The sequence below is a fragment of the Phascolarctos cinereus genome, unplaced genomic scaffold (genome assembly GCF_003287225.1).
Source record: "Phascolarctos cinereus isolate Bilbo 61053 unplaced genomic scaffold, phaCin_HiC Scaffold_4;HRSCAF=312, whole genome shotgun sequence".
Classification (NCBI taxonomy): Eukaryota; Metazoa; Chordata; class Mammalia; order Diprotodontia; family Phascolarctidae; genus Phascolarctos; species Phascolarctos cinereus.
This window is the reverse complement of record NW_027555847.1, coordinates 186,201,772-186,220,371: the sequence shown is the minus strand read 5'-3', so window position 1 is coordinate 186,220,371 and position 18,600 is coordinate 186,201,772. Positions and strand designations below refer to the sequence as shown.

At 36.1% G+C, this 18,600-nt stretch overlaps 1 protein-coding gene across 2 annotated transcripts; it reads right to left on the bottom strand.

Annotated features, from left to right (window-relative positions):
- Window positions 1-3,872: 3,872 nt before the first annotated feature.
- Window positions 3,873-16,598, bottom strand: DIRAS2 (DIRAS family GTPase 2). Of its 2 annotated transcripts, none has more exons than XM_020979711.1 (2): window positions 16,067-16,598; window positions 3,873-4,642 (listed from the first exon to the last, which is right to left on the bottom strand). In XM_020979711.1, the coding sequence occupies exon 2, from the start codon at window positions 4,603-4,605 to the stop codon at window positions 4,006-4,008; it is 600 nt and encodes a 199-aa protein (XP_020835370.1). In that variant the 5' UTR covers window positions 4,606-4,642; window positions 16,067-16,598; the 3' UTR covers window positions 3,873-4,005. The 2 variants fall into 2 exon arrangements, with proteins under 2 accessions (XP_020835370.1, XP_020835371.1); XM_020979712.2 differs by having other exon boundaries at window positions 16,509-16,580.
- Between the last annotated feature and the right edge of the window lie 2,002 nt (window positions 16,599-18,600).

Here is an 18,600-nt window from a genome sequence, read left to right as displayed (position 1 = left end):
ATTAACCTTCAGTGAGTGCAAGAGTATACAGTACATATTTAGAATGAATAAGTATATTGCTTTTGTACTATTCATGCTTTAATTCATGCAAGCCTTTGACATAAAAAATTACTATCATGTTATGGGAGAGAAATCAGTAGCCGAGCAAAGTAAATGATTGTTGAAAACATCTTTACTTTATTCTCAACATTTGTTTCTTGTAACTCACACTAAATTGTTTTCAGTATCCCAGCACTATGCAAGGCTGTATCTCACCATAGTTGTATCTGTACAGAATAGCTATCAAATGTTTTGGTTGAAAAAGATTGTTTGTTTGTGGATAGATTCCTTGCCCACTAAACACCTTTAATTTTGTGGTTTTTCCTCTTTTCGAATCTGAGAATAGTGTACAGTGTGGTAGATCAGCTTAGGCATCAGATTATATAGTCATGGCTTCACTTTGCCAAAAACAAAACAAAATTAGTATTATGTGTGTATACACATATGTGTGTGTATAAAATATCTGAAAGAAAAAAAGTTTTATCAAACCTTGTCAGTCAAGTATACTCAGAGCCTGGGGTAAGTGATAGGAGATGAACTGGTCTATTAAGTTTGGAATTTTTAGTAGGACTGAATCATGAATTTCACTTTTCAGTGTCTGTTTCTTCATAATCTTATGATCTATGTATAGTAAAGCTGTTCTGCCATTTCACTGACTACCAAATCCATCAACTCCATCTGAATTCCACCATCCAAATATTTTACACTTATATAGAGCTACAACTTGTAAGCTTTACAAACCACTTCATGCAATTATTGTTAGCTTCAATACATCTCCAAGGGTCTTATGCTTTCTATAGATTATCTAGATCAGGAGTTCTTTGTTTGTTTTAAGACTCAGTCTCCCTATCATGCCTAGGCTAAAAGTGCAGAGGATATCCACAAAGCCAACCCCACTTTACTCAGCATGGGAGTTTTTACTTGCTCCATTTCAGAAGTGGGCTGGCTCATTCCTTACATAATCTGGTTCCCCTCACAACCTGGGAGCTTACCATATCACTTAGTGTGGGCAGCAGATCAGCTTATCCCACTGTAGATCAGAAATCCAAAGCTCAAGAAATCTGCCAGCTCCAGCCTCCCTGGTTGCAGGAATTATAATTGTGTGCCACCATATCTGGCTATCAGGAATTCTTAACACTTTTTTTGTGTCATGGAATCCTTCCAGTGTCTGGCAAAATCTATGCATTCCTCAGAATGTTTTTAAATGTCTAAAACATGAGGATCACTATGGAAGCCGATTATATCGAAATATAGTTATGAAATTGTGAAGCACACACAAGTTCATGGACCCTGGGTCAAGAACCTCTGATCTAGATCAGAAACCTCACAGCTCAGCAGTAAGAGTATCATGCATTCATATTACTTAAACCTCAGCTGCAATTTTAAAAAATATTACTTTTCAAAGGTCTCCTTACAAACCTTACATAATGATATAAAATGGTACAAACTGTTTCCTCAATTTTATTAGTAAGTTAGTATTTAGATGCTCTTTTGGCTGATGAAATTATATTTCATATTAATCTGTAAATGGAATATCAATGGATGTTGATGTTGCTAGCCAAATATATGCTTTTGATTTTAAAAAAACTAATGGAAAATCCTTGCTCAAGAGCAGTATACATGGAAAAGTCTAAAAGCTTTTTGAAATATTTTGAAAGATTTCACTTTTGAATATTTACTCAATGTCTATTGAGATTTATAGAGAAATTTAAAACTTACATACTTCTATATCTTGTTATTATCTTTATGTCCCCTTTCCCTAAAACCTTCCTAGAGTTATATATAGCAGATGAAAAGTTTTATATGCCCTCAAAAATGAGTAATTAAAGGGAGACAAATAAGGGCCCTGGCAATTCGCAAACTAGAAAGATCATTGCAGATGGACTACATACGTTCAACCACTTAAAACTGTGTTCGTCATTATCAAAAGGCCCACAGAGCCATCCTTACTTAAAGGAGGGGTAGCTACCTACACATTGCAATTTGACAAATACCAGAGCTGCCAGTTGAGAAAAAAATCTCCCTCACTGGTCCTCAATAAATCCACCATCTATTCCCTCCTTGCCAAAAATTCCCACCCTAGGCATTGTTCTGGTTGAAGTGAGAGAACCAGGGAATATTCTTTAGGAAGTCATTATAAAACTATGGACTAGTTCCCTCTTAAGAACCACTATTGCTCATATTAGATGTTTAATAAATGTAGTGTTGTTGAATTAAATTAATCCAGATGTACTAATCATTACTAAAGCCATATGAGAAACATTTGGGTATTACTTAGGGAGGTCAGGATTAAAAAACATTGATGTGGTGAAGCTAATCCCCTAGGCAGCTAGGGAGAGAACCTGGGAGTATCAGATACCTGGAATGTATCATTCTAAGGAAGGATGGGGAAGGCTGGAACAAAAAGGACAGAAGACAAACCTTGCCTCCTTTGGAATTTTGCCAGGGGCTGATCAGCAAGATTCTCATTTGTCTTTTTTGGGAAGGATTCCTGGCCCTTCATTCTCTTACTTGTCAACTATACAAACAGTAAATATTTTTGAGAGGGAGATTTGAAATTTTTGTCTAGCATACATTTAACTGTATTGAAATTAAAAGGAACATTAATAGGTTTTTCTGAATGGGAATTTTCATGAAGAATGCCCAAATAAATACAGTGTTGATGACAAAATCAGGATTGAGTGTCTTCAGGCTAGAACAGAAAATTTTATTGCAATCCTTACTACCCCATTAGCACTGTTCAGGAAATAACAATATCTGTAACTGAGTTTGGAGAGTGGAAGATGCTCAGGAAATCATTTGAAGAATGTGATAACTGTTTCTAAAGTGAATACTACAATTGACAAGTTTTAGAAGGCATTTGTAATGGAATATGCTAGCTAATTTACTATCAAATGACTGTTTTCCAGTAGTACACTTTTGAGATACCTTTCACCAAAAACAGTGATCAATTTTTTTTTATTTCAAAGTATTTTGAAAAATAATTGTGCTTCTCTATCTTGGATGATTTTTATGCTTTTGTCATTTAACAGTGTATAGAGATCTTGATGTGAAGCATTTTTAAAAGTTCCTTTTACATTTTTTAGCCTCAAGAAAAATTATTGCCCTGTAGGTCAAACTAAGGAATTTTTAGTTTTTTCTTTTTCAATCCTTGAACTGAATTCAAACACAAAAGGAAATGAGATTACAATTCACTCATATATTAGAACAATCTGATAATAAAACCAAGAAACCTCATAAAAGTGCTTATCACTAAATATTGAATCTAAAAAGACCCGACAAATAGGACTACCCAATTAAAGAAAAGCATCTTCACTGGCTATTAAAACTCACAACAATGCATTTAGCCAGCCTCAAGCTAGAGAGGCATTCATGTGAAAATGAGAATCAAGCACCTTTTGGAGGGGGATGGCTAGTGTATACTATTCTTATTCATGAATGACGCAGCATCATGCTTCTTTCTTCACTCCAAATCCTGCCATGAAAATTAGGGCTCCATATGCTGTGCTGAAAGAAAAGCCTGTGCTATAAGGTGGCAAGCTTGAAATAAATAGATGTTACCTTGCTTTGACATATGCTTTAGATATTTATATCAATTTATATAATCAACATTTCTATTTTTAATCTTCAGAATTTGAGAACCACTATTCTAATTTTAAATAGTCCTATATATTTGACAGTTCCTGGAGCATGTAATTCATTAGCTAGAGTATTCAACCTTTTTGGATTTGTTTTATTTCCCGACAGAATTTGTGGTCTTCTAATGCGACTAGTTGTTATTTATGAATTACCCTCTTTGCGAAAAGGAATTTATATTTCCATTAAAGCAAACATTTTCAGTCAATGGGCATCTTATCTTTAATCACTGAGTATTTTTATCTTTAAGTTTAACATAGACATCAGCGAGGATGGGGGAGGGGCATGTAGAAACAAGAAATATGGACTTGCTTCACACGGGCAGGGCTTTCACATGACCACACATTTACCCTTCAGCTTCTCCTTCCTTTTCTGCTGTTTACTCTTTTTTCCATCAATCTGAAGACTCACAGTCCTGCGTTTCTCCAGGTTTAGTAGCTCTTGGAAGAGTTCTTTGACATTATGATTCATCTTGGCTGAGGTCTCCATAAAGGCACACTTCCATTTCTTTGCCAAAGCTTCACCCTCACTGCTCTCCACCTCTCGGTTTGGACTCTCATCATTCTTGTTCCCCACTAGCATGATTGGAATGCTTTCCACATCTCCTTTGATCTGACAAATCTGTTCATAGATGGGTTTGAGTTCTTCCAAGGACTGTTGGCTTGTGATAGAATAAACCAAGATAAAGGCATGGCCTTTGGAAATAGAGAGGCGTTGCATTGCTGGGAACTGATGGCTACCTGTTGTGTCAGTGATCTGCAAAGTGCAGATACTCTTATCACAGCTGATCACCTGACGATAGGTATCTTCAACAGTGGGGATATAGCTCTCTCGGAAAGTGCCTTTCACAAACCTCAAGACCAAGGAGCTCTTGCCAACGCCTCCTGCTCCAAACACCACTACTCTATAATCATTGCTTTGTTCAGGCATGTTGTCTGACAGATTTAATTGTCAACTTGGAAAATACCTAAGGAATAAAAGATGTATTAACACAGTTAATCAGATTCTCCTGAGGAAAAAATATTTATCCATTTCTGAAAATGCAAACAATTAAGTTGATTTATTAAATGTAGTGAACCCTTCATTCTAATAGGCTTATCCAAAGGTGGCTTGGCAGGTCCAACCTCAATTTCACTTTGTTGTTGTTGTTTTCAGGAGCTGAGGGCACTGGGACAAGAGGGGTAAAAAAACAAGTAGCAACTATATCCTTGATGGTTGCTTGGTCTGAGACATATTACTACATGAAATTATACTTCCCTATTTAAGCACCTCAGGATATAACTTCAAGACTAATGTTAGTTCTTTCTGGGTTTGAATTTTGGGATTTGAACTTTCTCCTAGTCCTTCTTTGGGAAGAGATTTCTAATTTAGGGGGCACAAGGTAACCTAAGGCACAGGGTTTCATAACAGCAGCGTGACAATTGTTACCTTTCCTGCCATGACGAACAGCCATGACAAAGGGGATGCAATGTGGCACAGAAGAAAGACAATGACTTTAGAGTTAGAGGACCTTAGTTCGAATCCCTGCTCTTCTATTTTTCACTGATGTCTAGCAGTACAGGGATCTGATAAACTGTTTTGCATTTTTCAAAATCACATTACCAAATGACATTTAATTTGAAAATTACTTTGAAGATGCTTTCATTTTCTCTTGATATTCTCAGAATTCTCCTAAGGTTTTTCAAAAGGGAACAAAACAAAATGGTGTCTGACTGAACATACAAAACAACAACAGAGAAGATGAAAAAAAAAAAGGACTAGAAAGTAACATACACAAAATATATACAGAAAAATCACATTATACAGATGTTCAATTCAATAGCATCATATAAAACTTCATGGCAATTATGGGAAAGATTTAGAAGTTAGACTTCCACAGTAGAACACAGAAATTCTGAGGGGGACTTCTAAGATCTTGCAGATAGTCCCTCAACCAATCAGAAAGTGCCCCAAGGGGGCACCTAGACAGTGCAGTGGATAGAACACGGGCCCTGGATTCAGGAAGACCTGAGTTCAAATCTGGCCTCAGAAACAACACTTACTAGCTGTGTGACCCTGGGCAAGTCACTTCACCCCATTGCATCACAAAAAAAAAAGTACCCTGAACACTCTGCAAAACCACTCCTTCCTTAAAACAGAGTGCCAGAGGCTAAACCAGTTGCAACTGGTCAGGGTCAAGGACTGGGCAAAGGCTTTTCTCCACTGAGCTTGCTTAATGAGCTTATTGAATCTTAACTGGCACATCTTGAGGGTGGAGATAGTTGCCATTTTTGAACATGGGACATAACCAAGAGGGATAAACATGACAAGGAATAACATGGGATGGGCAGTTCAGGAACAGTGTAACCCAAATGAACTGGTCCAATCCCAGTTCAAATAGGAGGAGTATGGATTTTACTAACCATTTAAAAGTTGGCTCTGCTTCTGTACCAATGCACATGTGCTGTACTAGGCTGCAGTGTGCCCACTTCTCACAAGAACCATAATAAAGGCTTTCCTTTACACATTCCTGTAGTAGACTTTTGTTTCAGACTTTCTAACAGTACATGAAAATGCCAAAGCCTACCAATACAAATAATGCATCAGAAAAGATAAAACTTCTTGAATTAAAAGGTTAAAGCCATATAATTTGAGATCTTTAATATGTCTTCACCAAAACATTCATGGAGATTCAAAATTAAGCATTAAAATATAAATTAAACATTATATAGCAAGCAAAGTCTTTCCCCTCTATATAAAGAGTATATTAACTATCTTGGGAGTATCAAATTCTCTTGGATACAGAGGTGGTCTACAAGTCAGGAAGTTGTGCAACTCTAGAAGGCTATAAGTGTAGACAATTTTCTGATCTATACTGGTAGAGGAAGTTTCCTCCAATGAAATCACAGCTCCAGTTAAAATAAAATTGGAATTGCATTCAGCATTCAGACCTGAGAATAGGAGCATTATGGGCAAGACTCAAAGAGACTGTATGTTAGACTAGACAGTTTGGGAAAGTATAAGCATCAAGTAAGCAGACGGAAAGTCAGAGGACTTGACCAGTCTCATCATTAGGTATCTGATTTTTGACATTCTCCCCAAACTTTACCTGAGCTGGAACTGGGCAACTCTGAACACAGACAATTTCAACCAAACCTGAACCAAAGTACTTAGGGTCTCATAAATAGCTATGGAGCAAATAAAACTGTAAGTAATTGGGGGAAAGGGAATTAGGAAAACTTTTCTAAATTTCCTTCAAGGTATTCCAGAAACAATATTACAGAAACAGATCAAATGTTTCACTAAGCCAAAAATATTAATCAAATTAATGAGACATTGTATTTGTGCTAGGTTTTTGTTCTTTGTACTATCTTGATGTTTACTCGGGAAGTTCCATTTGCACTGAACATGTTGTGATCTTTTAGAAATGGAGGCATTATGGAATACTTGAAATTACAAGTCAGGACATGAGAGTTCTGATCCCATTTTATCTAGAGCAGGGGGTTTTAACCTTTTTAATAGCATGAACCTCTGGTAGTCTGGTGAAGTATATGGCTCCCTTCTCAGACTGTTTTTAAATATATAAAATAAAATATATAGAATTGTAAATGAAAACAGTATACTGAAATATAATGATCAGTTTTTTAAAAATTAAAAAATTCAAACCTCTAGATTAAAAAACCTTGACTCTCTAAGGGACCTAGGACAAAATACTCATTCTCCTTAAGCATCAATTTCTATGATGGGGGTTCAACTAGATCATCTCTAACTTCCGTTAAGCCTCTAAATCTTATGTTTAAAGATAATAAACCAGCACCTTTTTTTTAAAAAAAGAAATATATTCTTAGGATATAGTTACACCTCTTTCTTTTCTAATCACAGGCTTGTTATGTGCAAGGTGCTGAGGAAATTAACACGGAAAGAAAATAGTTGCTGCCCTCAAGAAACTTACATGCTATTGGGGGGAAATAAAATGTACACAGATAAATCACTTTAAAAGGAATGCAAAGTAATTGACATCCATTTTAACCCCAATCTTACACATAGGCATTCTTTATGATTATAACATTTATAAATTACTTTCAATCTTAAAATTAATTTAGCAAAGATTTCCTTAGCTGCCTACCATCTGAGCTTTTGGCTGGCTTTTTCTCTCTAAAAATCTCAGATTGTCTCCTTTTGAGACAAACAATGCAGGGGATTAGTTCTTTATTAGAGCTACTATGCCTCTCCCTTCAGTTCATAGAATGATAAAAAATGAGAAACAGAAGAGACTTCAGCGGCCAATTTTAACCCAAACACAAAAAAGTCCTCACTATATGAGCTAAGATTTTTGCTTCCTTTTTCTTTCCACAAAGAATCAAAATGAAAAACAATCATGACTTTGAAAGGTACAAAGCCCATTGCATCTTTTTGATATGTTTTTTAATGCTTTCCTTTTTTTTTTTTTTGTTTGATAGAACTCACTTTTCCTCTCTTCCTTTCCTCTGGTCTCTGTTGAAATAGTCATCCCCTTGCCAAGGCCCTTTAAATGCAACCTTCATCCCATGCTTTCCAGCAGATTGCTCCCTTAATTAACACACCTTTCTCTATTTTTTAATCTCTCTCAGTCAATTGGTTCTTTCCCTACTTCCTTCAAAAATGGCAGGTTAAAAAACCTTCACCACGCCCTATAAATCCCTCAAGCTATTGTACTATATCTTTCCTGCCTTTCTCAGTGAGTGAGCTCCTAGAAAAATTTATCTGTACAGTACTTATTCCTCCTGCCACTTCCTCAGCTTTCCCATCTCATTTGAAGATGATTCACAGTTCTGTACACCCAACCCTAGTCTCTCTGAGTTCCAGTCTCACATCACTAACTGCCTATTGGGTATTTTGATCTGGATATCCAAGAGACATGTCAAACTGAAAATGTTCAAAGCAGATCTTTTCTCTAAAACCCTTCCCCTTTTCCAAAATTCCCTATTTTTGTCATTCTTCAAGTTGATAACCTGGGAATTATCCTTGACCCTTAATGTTCCCTCACCCCATACATTCATTCACTTGCCAAAACCTGCCATTTCCACATCTCCTTCAAAAGCATCCATATCTGACTCCTTTCTAGTCACACAGCTGTCACAGCTAGATTACAGCAGTAGCCTGCTAATTGATCTCCCTTCCTCAAGTTTTTTCTCACTCTAATTCATTCCTACACAGCTGTCAATTATTTTCCTTAAGGGTGGATCTGACTATGTCATTCACCTATTCAAAAAACTACAGTGATTCTCTATGGTTTCTAGGGAAAACATATGCACTACGCTATTTGGTTTTTCAAGCCCTTTAAACCTGGCTCCAATCTGTCTTTTGAGTTTCCCTGTACATTATTCCCCTCCAGAACCCGTTACCAAAACAAACAAAAAAAATCTGAATATTTTAAATCTGGCCTAATTTTCTGTGACAATCCTAATTTTAAGAAAATATGTGCTTTTAATGAACCCATAGATAGAATGTTTTCCTGGCCTGATATTTCATTTGGTAGAATGCAGCTGCTGTGGCTATAGATCAGCTAAAAAAGATTATAGCAGCATGCTTCTTCCCTGCCCTAGGCTACACCCCAAATGAAGACTCCATTGGACTTTCAAAGGTCTATTTAAATCTGTCTCCCCTCCTCCCAATTTGTTAGAAGAAGAAAGCTTCTCTCTCTTTTCTCTCTAGTCATTGTTGATTGTTAAGTCAAGCAAATCTACTTTAGTGGCTGAAAAATATATATTTCTCAAAAAAAAAATTGGAACCTTGTAAGTACGAGAATAGATTTTAAAAATCTAATTGCCTTTGATGAAAACAAAGTCAGGCAAAATTCTTTTACTTAGACCTTTACTGGTATTGAGTGGCTTCAAAGAAAGTAAAACCACTGTAGGAAATACGTATTTTCCACAATCATTTAAATGTGTTGGCAAACTGTAACTGTTCTTGTCAAGACAATGGCATTGTGGCATAACTTGATTTGCTCAGTTTACTCCTCCAAATTCATACACCTGGATTGATGAAAGAAAAAGTAAAAAGAGAATGTGTTTTAGAAAGTATAATGTAGAGACAGCAGGATTAAGTGCCAAAACTGCCTACCTCCCTTACACTTTTCTAAAGACAAAACTTCTGTAACAATGATTCAAGAAAATGCAGCTCAAAGAGAATGACTGGTTGGGAGACAAAGCTCAGTGATTTGATTAGCAGATTCATCTATGTACAAACACAGTCATAGATATAGATGCTTGAACATGAGGATGACCCACACTGATGGCACAGCTAAGGGGTGACTGACAACCAGAAGCCCTGACAAGGAGAATGAGGGGTCAGGTAGCTTGGTTTGGTTAATATAGCAGCCTCTAGAGTTGGGTGGTGGTCATGACAAATGACAAGGAAGTTAAAGATTCCATTTCACTCTTTTTTTCTTTGTATAGAAGGAAGCAAGGGGGGAAGGTTGGAAGATATTGTGGAGGGAAAAACAATTAACAATTGTAATTATGACTATGAATTGGATTCATTTATTGATAAACTAGAAGAAGATAGGAGAATAGATTCAAAAGTAGACTCAAACAATATACAAGAAACATACTTGAAACATATAAATTCATACAGATTTAAAATGAGTGACTGAAGCAGAATTTATTTTTCTCAACCACTTTCCACTGTTCCAGAGTACATCATTTTCCAACTTTAATTAATTACTAAATAGCTAGGTGATACAGTGGTTAGAGTGCTGGTCCTAGAGTTAGGAAGACCTGAGTTCAAATATGGCCTCTTCTACTTGCTGGCTCTATGACCCTACTTAAGTCATTTCACCTGTTTGCCTCAGTTTTGTCAACTGTAAAATGGAGATAAAAATATCTACATCACATGGTTGTTGTAAGGATCAAATGAGATACTATTCGTTAAAAGTGGCGAGCATAATCCCTAGCACATAATAGGCACTATATAAATATTTGTTCATTTCCCCAACTATCACCAAATAATAACACAGAACCAACAGGTTAGTAGCTGCAAATATTGTATATTTTGTACATATTACAAATATACCAGAATAGACCATGGCAAAAGAATGGACAGCAATCATGGGGAAAAGAGGAACCACTGTGGGCATACTCTGGATGCAGCCAACTGCCACAGGAACCAGGGCTTTTCCTGTTTAGATACCAAAAGTCAGGCATAACTGAGAGGCCTTCTCCATAGTCAGTTGGAGGAGGGAGAATGTCTCTGAGAAACAGTTTCACTTATACAGGAACACTTAGTACTGAACTGGCTCATCTCCTCAACACAGCTCACCCTCACCAGCAATCGCTTCATAGCCTTTCTGAATGAACCAGGCTATGTAGGTGCTAGTATCTCCCCATGAGTTCTCAAGGTAGAAGACACACTCTGCCTCCTCACCCTCCTTCTTCTGGAATATCTCTCTCAAATCTCTCTAAGAACAAGCCAGCAGCCTTTATACAGTTCATGACTAGCAGTCAGTGGGATTCTAGGAAAGTGTCTGCCCCTCCAAGACAACCCTGACATAGGCCCAAATTCCGACATTAGGGTACAGTAGTCTAAATATTACTCTTATGGCTAAAAAAGCTGAAACTCAGCCAATTTGAATCATACAGCTTAGAAACAGCAGAACCAGGTTTAACCCAGACCTCTTGACACAAAGGCCAAATCATTATACCATGAATTTTCTCATCTATAAAATGAGGACATTGGATTGAAAGATTTCTTAATGCACTAAAAGTAAAAGTAAAAACTTTATAAGGATTTTGAAGACTCTACCCTATATGGGAAGTCTATTTTTTTGTGTGAAAAAGATGAAACTTATAACATGTCACTTCTTATTCTTCAGAGAAGTGTGTGTATATGTCCCACTCACATATGTACTATTTAATATATATGTGTGTGTGTGTATGTGTGTGTGTGTGTGTGTATACATATGTATATAAAATGACATTTCAGTATACAGGTAGAAAAATATGAAGAATATAACCCCCATTTCCAATGTAATACATGTTATAATGAAATGTTATGTGTATGTTAGGCACCTAGGTGGTGCAGTCGATAGAGTGCTGGGTCTGGAGTCAGGAAGCCTCATTTTTCTGAGTTCAAACCTGGCCTCAGACACTTACTAGCTATGTGACCCAGGGCAAGTCACTTAACCCTATTTACCTCAGTTTCCTCATCTGTAAAATGAGCAGGAGAAAGAAATGGCAAACTATTCCAGTATCTTTGCCAAGAAAAACCCAAATGGGGTCATAAAGAGTTGAACACAACTGAAAAATAACTGAATAATATGTATGTTTTATATATATATATATACACATACACACACATATATATGCACATGTATGTGTACATATATGTACATATACACATATACAGTGTGTGTATATATGTATATATACATACATATAAATGTTAGAATAATGCTATGCATATAAATGTTATAATGAAAACTCTCAGCTGCCACATCATTTGACTCCTCCTTTTTTACAAACTGGGGTCACTGAGAACAAAACAAACCAAAGAGGAAAACAACAGCTTTAGAATGTTGGATATGATTTAATGTAGCCTTCTACATGACTTCTGAAAACTACATGGAAGTTCATGACATGCTTTGAATCTTGCAATACCACATTTTCTGATCCCTTTTTTTAAAAAGCTGATCCCCAAATGCCTTTCTGATCCTTTTTTTTTAAATAAGCACACCAAACCAAAGAACTCAAATCAAAGCTATTTTTAATTAAACAGAATAGCAATATCAGGAAATAATCTCTCCTTTCTACTTACAATACAGATTCACTTTCCTACAGATTGCCATCTGGAAGAAGGAATTTGAGTAGCTCGGATAATTCGTATTCTGAAAGCCTAGTCCCAGATGAAACATTCCTCAGCCTCTGATGTCATCATTATGATATTTCTGGGAGTCACTATTCAAATTAACTATGATATTCTACCAGACTTTTTGGTCTGAAATTTCTCTTCCATTTAATTTCTTAACATATAAACAGTTACAAGAACCTAATAAAAATAATACAGAACAAAAAGTATCATGAAGTTTGAAAGTGTTTGTATCAGTTTCACAGCCTCAGATAGCATATAGTCTCAGGTACATTGAAAATAATGTCTAAATTAGCTTTAAAAGAATTTTGTATACTAATAAAAATGTGTCAAAAAATGGAAATTATCCAAAATGTCAATGACAAGATTGTTTAGAGGGAACAGATTGAGCAGGGATTTTGTCTAACCACTGTTACATAGTTCCAGTATAGTCTTACATAACCTGTGAGCCTTTGAAAAGTGAAAGAAATTGAACAGAGAGGAAGGAAACTAAAGCAAATGCCCCAGCACAAAAGTAAGCCAGGGAGTTCAATACCCTCACCTCAATCAATTAATCAACTAACAGAACTGATTAGATTTTTAATTTTTTTAAAGATTGTTTATATCTGCAATCCCTTTCTCAAGTTTGAACTCCTCCTTATTTGGGTTAATAAGATAACAGCTGATTGGCTAATCAAACAGGTTAACCATGGATCTGAAGGCTTAACATGGTGGAGAAATTTCAGCCATTCTTAGTCCAAAGGGGTCCAGCTAAGCAATGAAAAATGGGGAATTTTCTTCCAGTATGAGAATTAAATATTCCAAATTGAGCCAAACCCCTGAGAGGAAACCACTCTTGAAGAGAGGAGAGTGTCTACCTATTTCTCCTCCTTTCCTACACTTTTCCATTGAAAAAGGACCAGCAATGAATCCAAAGAGGAGTAGAGATACATACCAATGACAAACATAGACAAATATCGCTACAGACACAGAAGGATAACCACATTATAGAGGAAGAAGTATGACTCTTTTAGTGGAGAGAATGCCAACTATTGATTCTTGAAAGATATCAGCTATCAGAGTCTAGCAGACTTACCTTCAGGATCTTAACTCTATGAAAAGAGAAAAAGACTTTCCCCTCCCAACCCCCAGTGCCAACCAAGATTCATGAAGTTCTCCTTTATCATGTGTTAATTACACCTGTGTCTCACAACTATTGCACTTTTAGTTTGTGCCTCTCTCCCCAGGGACCTCCTGTTTTCCTTCATAGATGAGTATTTGATTATAAGAACACTTTTATACTGTAACTAAGACTCCACACTTAGGCATAGAGTTCAATTGGATGGATGTCATTTTGTCTCCCCAAGCATTTATTCCAAAATAAAGACAGTCAGATAGAAATGCTTATCTTAGAAAAAACAAATTTTTAAAAAATTTAAAAAAAAGAAAAAAAGAAAAAATGAACTTGATAGTTCTAACTGAGCAATAACTGTGATTTGGCTTAAGTATTTTTAGTTCATGTTTTTATTGGTTTAAAAAAATTCCTTATTTTCTATACCTGACCCTTTTTAAAAGATGTAGAAAAGCTTCTTCCTTCTCCACCTAAAATGATTCTGTAATTTTTTAAAAATGTATTTACTAGTCTTGAATAATGCATCATTTACCTCTGGGAAATATAATCCTTTTGTCTAACATTTTAGTTTGGAAGCATATGTTCTTTTACAATTTGTTGGTATGGCACCTCTGGTCATAAAACTGCAGAAAATGTAATATATAATTCCCTTGTTTGGTAGAAGGACTAAACATGTTTTGAAAAGAGGGTCCTCTTTCAGTAGGCCATCAGTAAGCGTATGCTATTAGCAAGGTCAGCTTCAAATCAGCCTGAGTTGAGTGGCTCATGACCAATGACAAATTTATAAAACAGCCTGTTTTTATCTCCACACTGAGGAATGACATCAATTTTTCATTCTGCATGAAGTCTCTTCAGCAGCCCAGAGTTAGATCTGTGCTTTTTGATGACGCTACATGACCACCTTACAGCTGTAAAAGGAAAGGAGTACCAGGATTTCTATATTTGCCAGCAGTCACAGAAGAAATTCACAAGAGCAATAGTGACTTCTGTGTAAGCACTTATTTACCCATTGCCACAATGAGTAGAAATAAAGCCACAGCAAAGAGAGGCAGCACTCTCATCACACTGAGTAAATGCTAGAAGTTAATGAGAGAACCCCCCTTTTTCTTCATTTTACAAACTGGTTCATCTACTTTCTTGTCCAATTAAAACTCAATGTGCCAGATTTTAAGTGGGTTATCAAGGTTTCCTTGCCTTACCTCAATTTTCTCATCTATAAAATGGGGGGAAATCATACCTGTAATACTTACCAAACAGGGTGTAAAGAGCAAATGTGATATAAGTAAAATGGCTTGCAAATTTTAAACCTATAAATACCAGATTTATAAATTATCAATTATGGGTCACTTTGAGCTCCAATCCATAGGATCCATCAGTCAACTAAGCTCCAACTAATTGCTTTAACTCTAATTCTATTGCCCCACTTCTATTCCCCCTTTCCTGGCTTAGATGCTATTGAAAAAACTCATTGGTATGCTTAAGGAAAGTCATGTTTCAAACCTTCTTGGGATAGAGGTGTTAGAAAGAAAATTAAAAAACAGTTTTTCTTTCGAAAAAGGAAGCAAATGTAAAAGACCAGGTGAAACACAAATACAAACTTACCAAAGAAAATCCTACTAAGACAATTTCACCTTATTTTTGCATTTCTTCATCCAAAAGATCTTCTCACCTCACCAAGCTTGAAAGCCTCTCAGATTACCCAGGGAATAAAACCAGATGTAGTGGACTAATTATACTCCAATCTTTTGAAAGGCAAATACCAATATATTTCCTTTTTCAAGGGAAAAGAACTAGCATGGACCTACATTCCTTAAGCACTAAATAGGATATTTTTAAAAATCAGTTTAAAGGTTTCCTTTTTTGTCTTCTGCACTTACCTTCAAGCCAAAAGGGATATATTAGTCTACCTGTGTGAACATATAGATAGGCAGAGAAGAAATACTTTTAAAAGGAAATGAAATATTTTAAGTGTTAGGATTAAGGCAAGGGATCTGAGGGGGGGAAATCCAATTAAGCTTTGGTTTCTGCATGTCTCTACATGGGTACAAATGGCATGTTCTATTTCTGTACTGGCAAGCTGTTCTGTATCTCCCTTTTGGCTATGGTTTTAGTACCTTTATTTTTCAACTGAGTAACTCAACTTCCTCATCAGTAGGAGCAACTGTCCACAGAATGTGCTTTCCCAAAACCCTAAACCTTGTTTTGGAAGAAATAGCATTTGAAATACTCTCACTTTTCCTCTACAGAGTATTTTTTCCTTTTTGAGGCAAAATGTTTTTAGAATACCAAATTAAAAGAAATGCAGTTTTTAGCTAGAGAAGCCTCATAGCTATATTTCTGACTTGTCTTTTCAAATTTCTAAATGCATTTTAATGTAGGCACTTGAATAAAATGTAAGCTATTTTATCACATACATATACAGTAAAACAATAGTAAAATTAATAAGAAATTATTTACCTGAGAAAGAACACACTCTATTAAATATTCTTCAATATATTTCTGTCATAGCAAAGAGACTCTTCCTTTACATTCACTCCACCCCTCCAAAATCAAGGTTTCCTCTCAAAAAGCTCAGTTATCTGTTTTGGTTTTCATAAAAATGTATCCCTGGCTGCTGCTGCTGCTGCTGCTGCTGCTGCTGCCGCCGATGCTGCTATGAGCCTTCTCAGTCTCTAGTCTCAGAGGATCCCTGAACTGCTATTTGTACTCTTGTGTCTTCTCTGTTCAGCTGGTCTCCACAATGTGATCCTAGTTTTCACTCTTGCTCTTGCTAAATCCTCCTCTCACTTTCTGTGTTTGGTCTATAATTGATGTTTTTGTGGGTTTATTTGTATTCTGTCTCTATGATTCCTCATTCCCACCTTTTTTTCCCCTTTCTCCCTCTCTTTTTCTTTCTTACCTTGGCCCTCCTTTCCCATTCACTCCTTGTTTCTTGAAATCTTTGTGCTTTCAGGAAAGGATTAACTCTAACTGCTGCTTTTGATACTGTTTAAATGGCGACAGCAAAGCTCAGCCAAGCTTTCAAGTGCCACCTACTGAATGTTTTAGGAATATTTTTCAAAGGACTGGAATTTTTTGGTTGTGTAGGCAAAGGTAATCATTTCTTTGCAAAGCACTATACTTCTGCTGATTTATTTATACTCATTGTGATGCATCACTATATTTACGTCATGATTGCTATTAACCACTCCCTTCTTATTTCAAATACTGCACAGAATCCCATATCCCAGTCTTCCAAAAGGCAAATATCACATGAACTATCCTTATTTTATACTTGATATTAACCACACGAGCTTTCTTTTCTGTATTCAAATACGGAATTCATGCCCACTCTTTTATATGGCACATGTTACTCTACTAACATATAATTAATAAATACAGTAATTCCATTAAAGGAAAATTGGGTATGTTCAGATTAATAGAATGACTAAAGCTAGTAGTACTATAAATTCCTCTCCATTCAATAGCTTCACAGTAAAATTGCTAGAAAATGATAGTAGTATATATTTTCTAGATTCTGTTTTAGCAATCTTTTATCAAAGGAAGATTTATTAAGAATCAGAAATATAGAAAAGTATTCCCATTTATGAAAATATTTCCATTTTTAGAAAATGCTTTTTTGGAATGTTAAAAAATATTACCAATATATGCAGCCCAAATGGCAGGGCTTTTCTTTTTTACTAAAATATAACCTCCTTTAAAAAATCAGCCAGCATTAAGATATCACTGGGTAATAGTAATGATTTTTTGCTATTACAAATCTGAAGGTAATCTACAAAGCACATAGCATTTGCTCAAATAAATTATTTTTCCTTTACTTAACCCTATAAAAAGTTAGTTTTGGGTCATTTTTGCATCAGAAATAAGTAGTTTCTTAACTTTTCTAATTTACAGCTTTGCATTCTCTATACCATGTTATTTGGGAAGTTATCATTAATAATAAACAGCCATCAGCAAACATTTATTAATTGGTCACCGTGTCAGGAATACATGGAAAAACAAAAATACAGCACTTGATCTCAAGAAGCTCAAAATATAATGGAGGACATGACATGCAAATAACTATGTTTATATATAGATATGTGTGTGTGCATAGTCAGTCAATAAACATTTATTAAGAACCTACTATGTGCCAGGCACAGTGCCAAGCCCTGGGAAAACAAAGACACCAGTATCATCAGATCACAGAATACATGGCATGAAGTAAAATGCAAGAAGAGAAAGATAGGAAGGGGCCAGGTTATGAAAGGCTTTAAAAGCTGAACAAAGCTTTATATTTGATCCTAGAGGTAATGGGAAGCCACTTGAGTGTATTAAATGGATGGTGATATGGTCAGACTTGCCTTTTAGGAAAATCAGTTTGACAGCTGAAGGGAAGATAGGTTTGGAGTGGGGAGAGATTTGAGGCAGGGAGACCAACCAGCAGGCAATTACTATAGTTTGGGCATGAGGTCACAAATGCTGAATCAGGGTGTCTGTAGAATCAGAGGACAAAAGGAAACAAGTGAGAGAAGAGATGGAAGGGAGGAAGAAATAAAAGGACTTGAAAATTGATTGGATATGGGATGTGAGAGAGAGTAAGGAGCGGAGGATAACACCTAAGTTGCAAATCAAGATGATTAGAAGGATGGTGGTACCCTCAACAATGATAGGAAAGTTGGGAGGGTAGGAATTGAAGGAAAAGGTAACGAGTTCCATGATATTGAGGGACAGGACAAAAGGACTCAGGATAGAACCTGAAGGAAATCTATGGTTAGAAGGTGTAGTCTAGATGAAGATCCAGCCAAGGAAACTAAGAAGGTGGGGCAGTTTTGCCAAGACAGTTAGGCAGGTGAAAAAGCATTTATTAAGTACTTTAAAGTATTACATTCCAGAAAGTGTGATAAGTGCTGGGGACACAAATACTGGCAAAAAGATGGTCCCCACACTTCTGGAACTTACTTTTTTAATGGGGGAACACAACACAAAAGTGGGAGCTGGTAAGAGGCAGG

Excerpts from the sequence above, each read along its gene's own strand:
- DIRAS2 (XM_020979711.1), bottom strand. The coding sequence starts at position 4,605 with ATGCCTGAACAAAGCAATGATTATAGAGTAGTGGTGTTTGGAGCAGGA.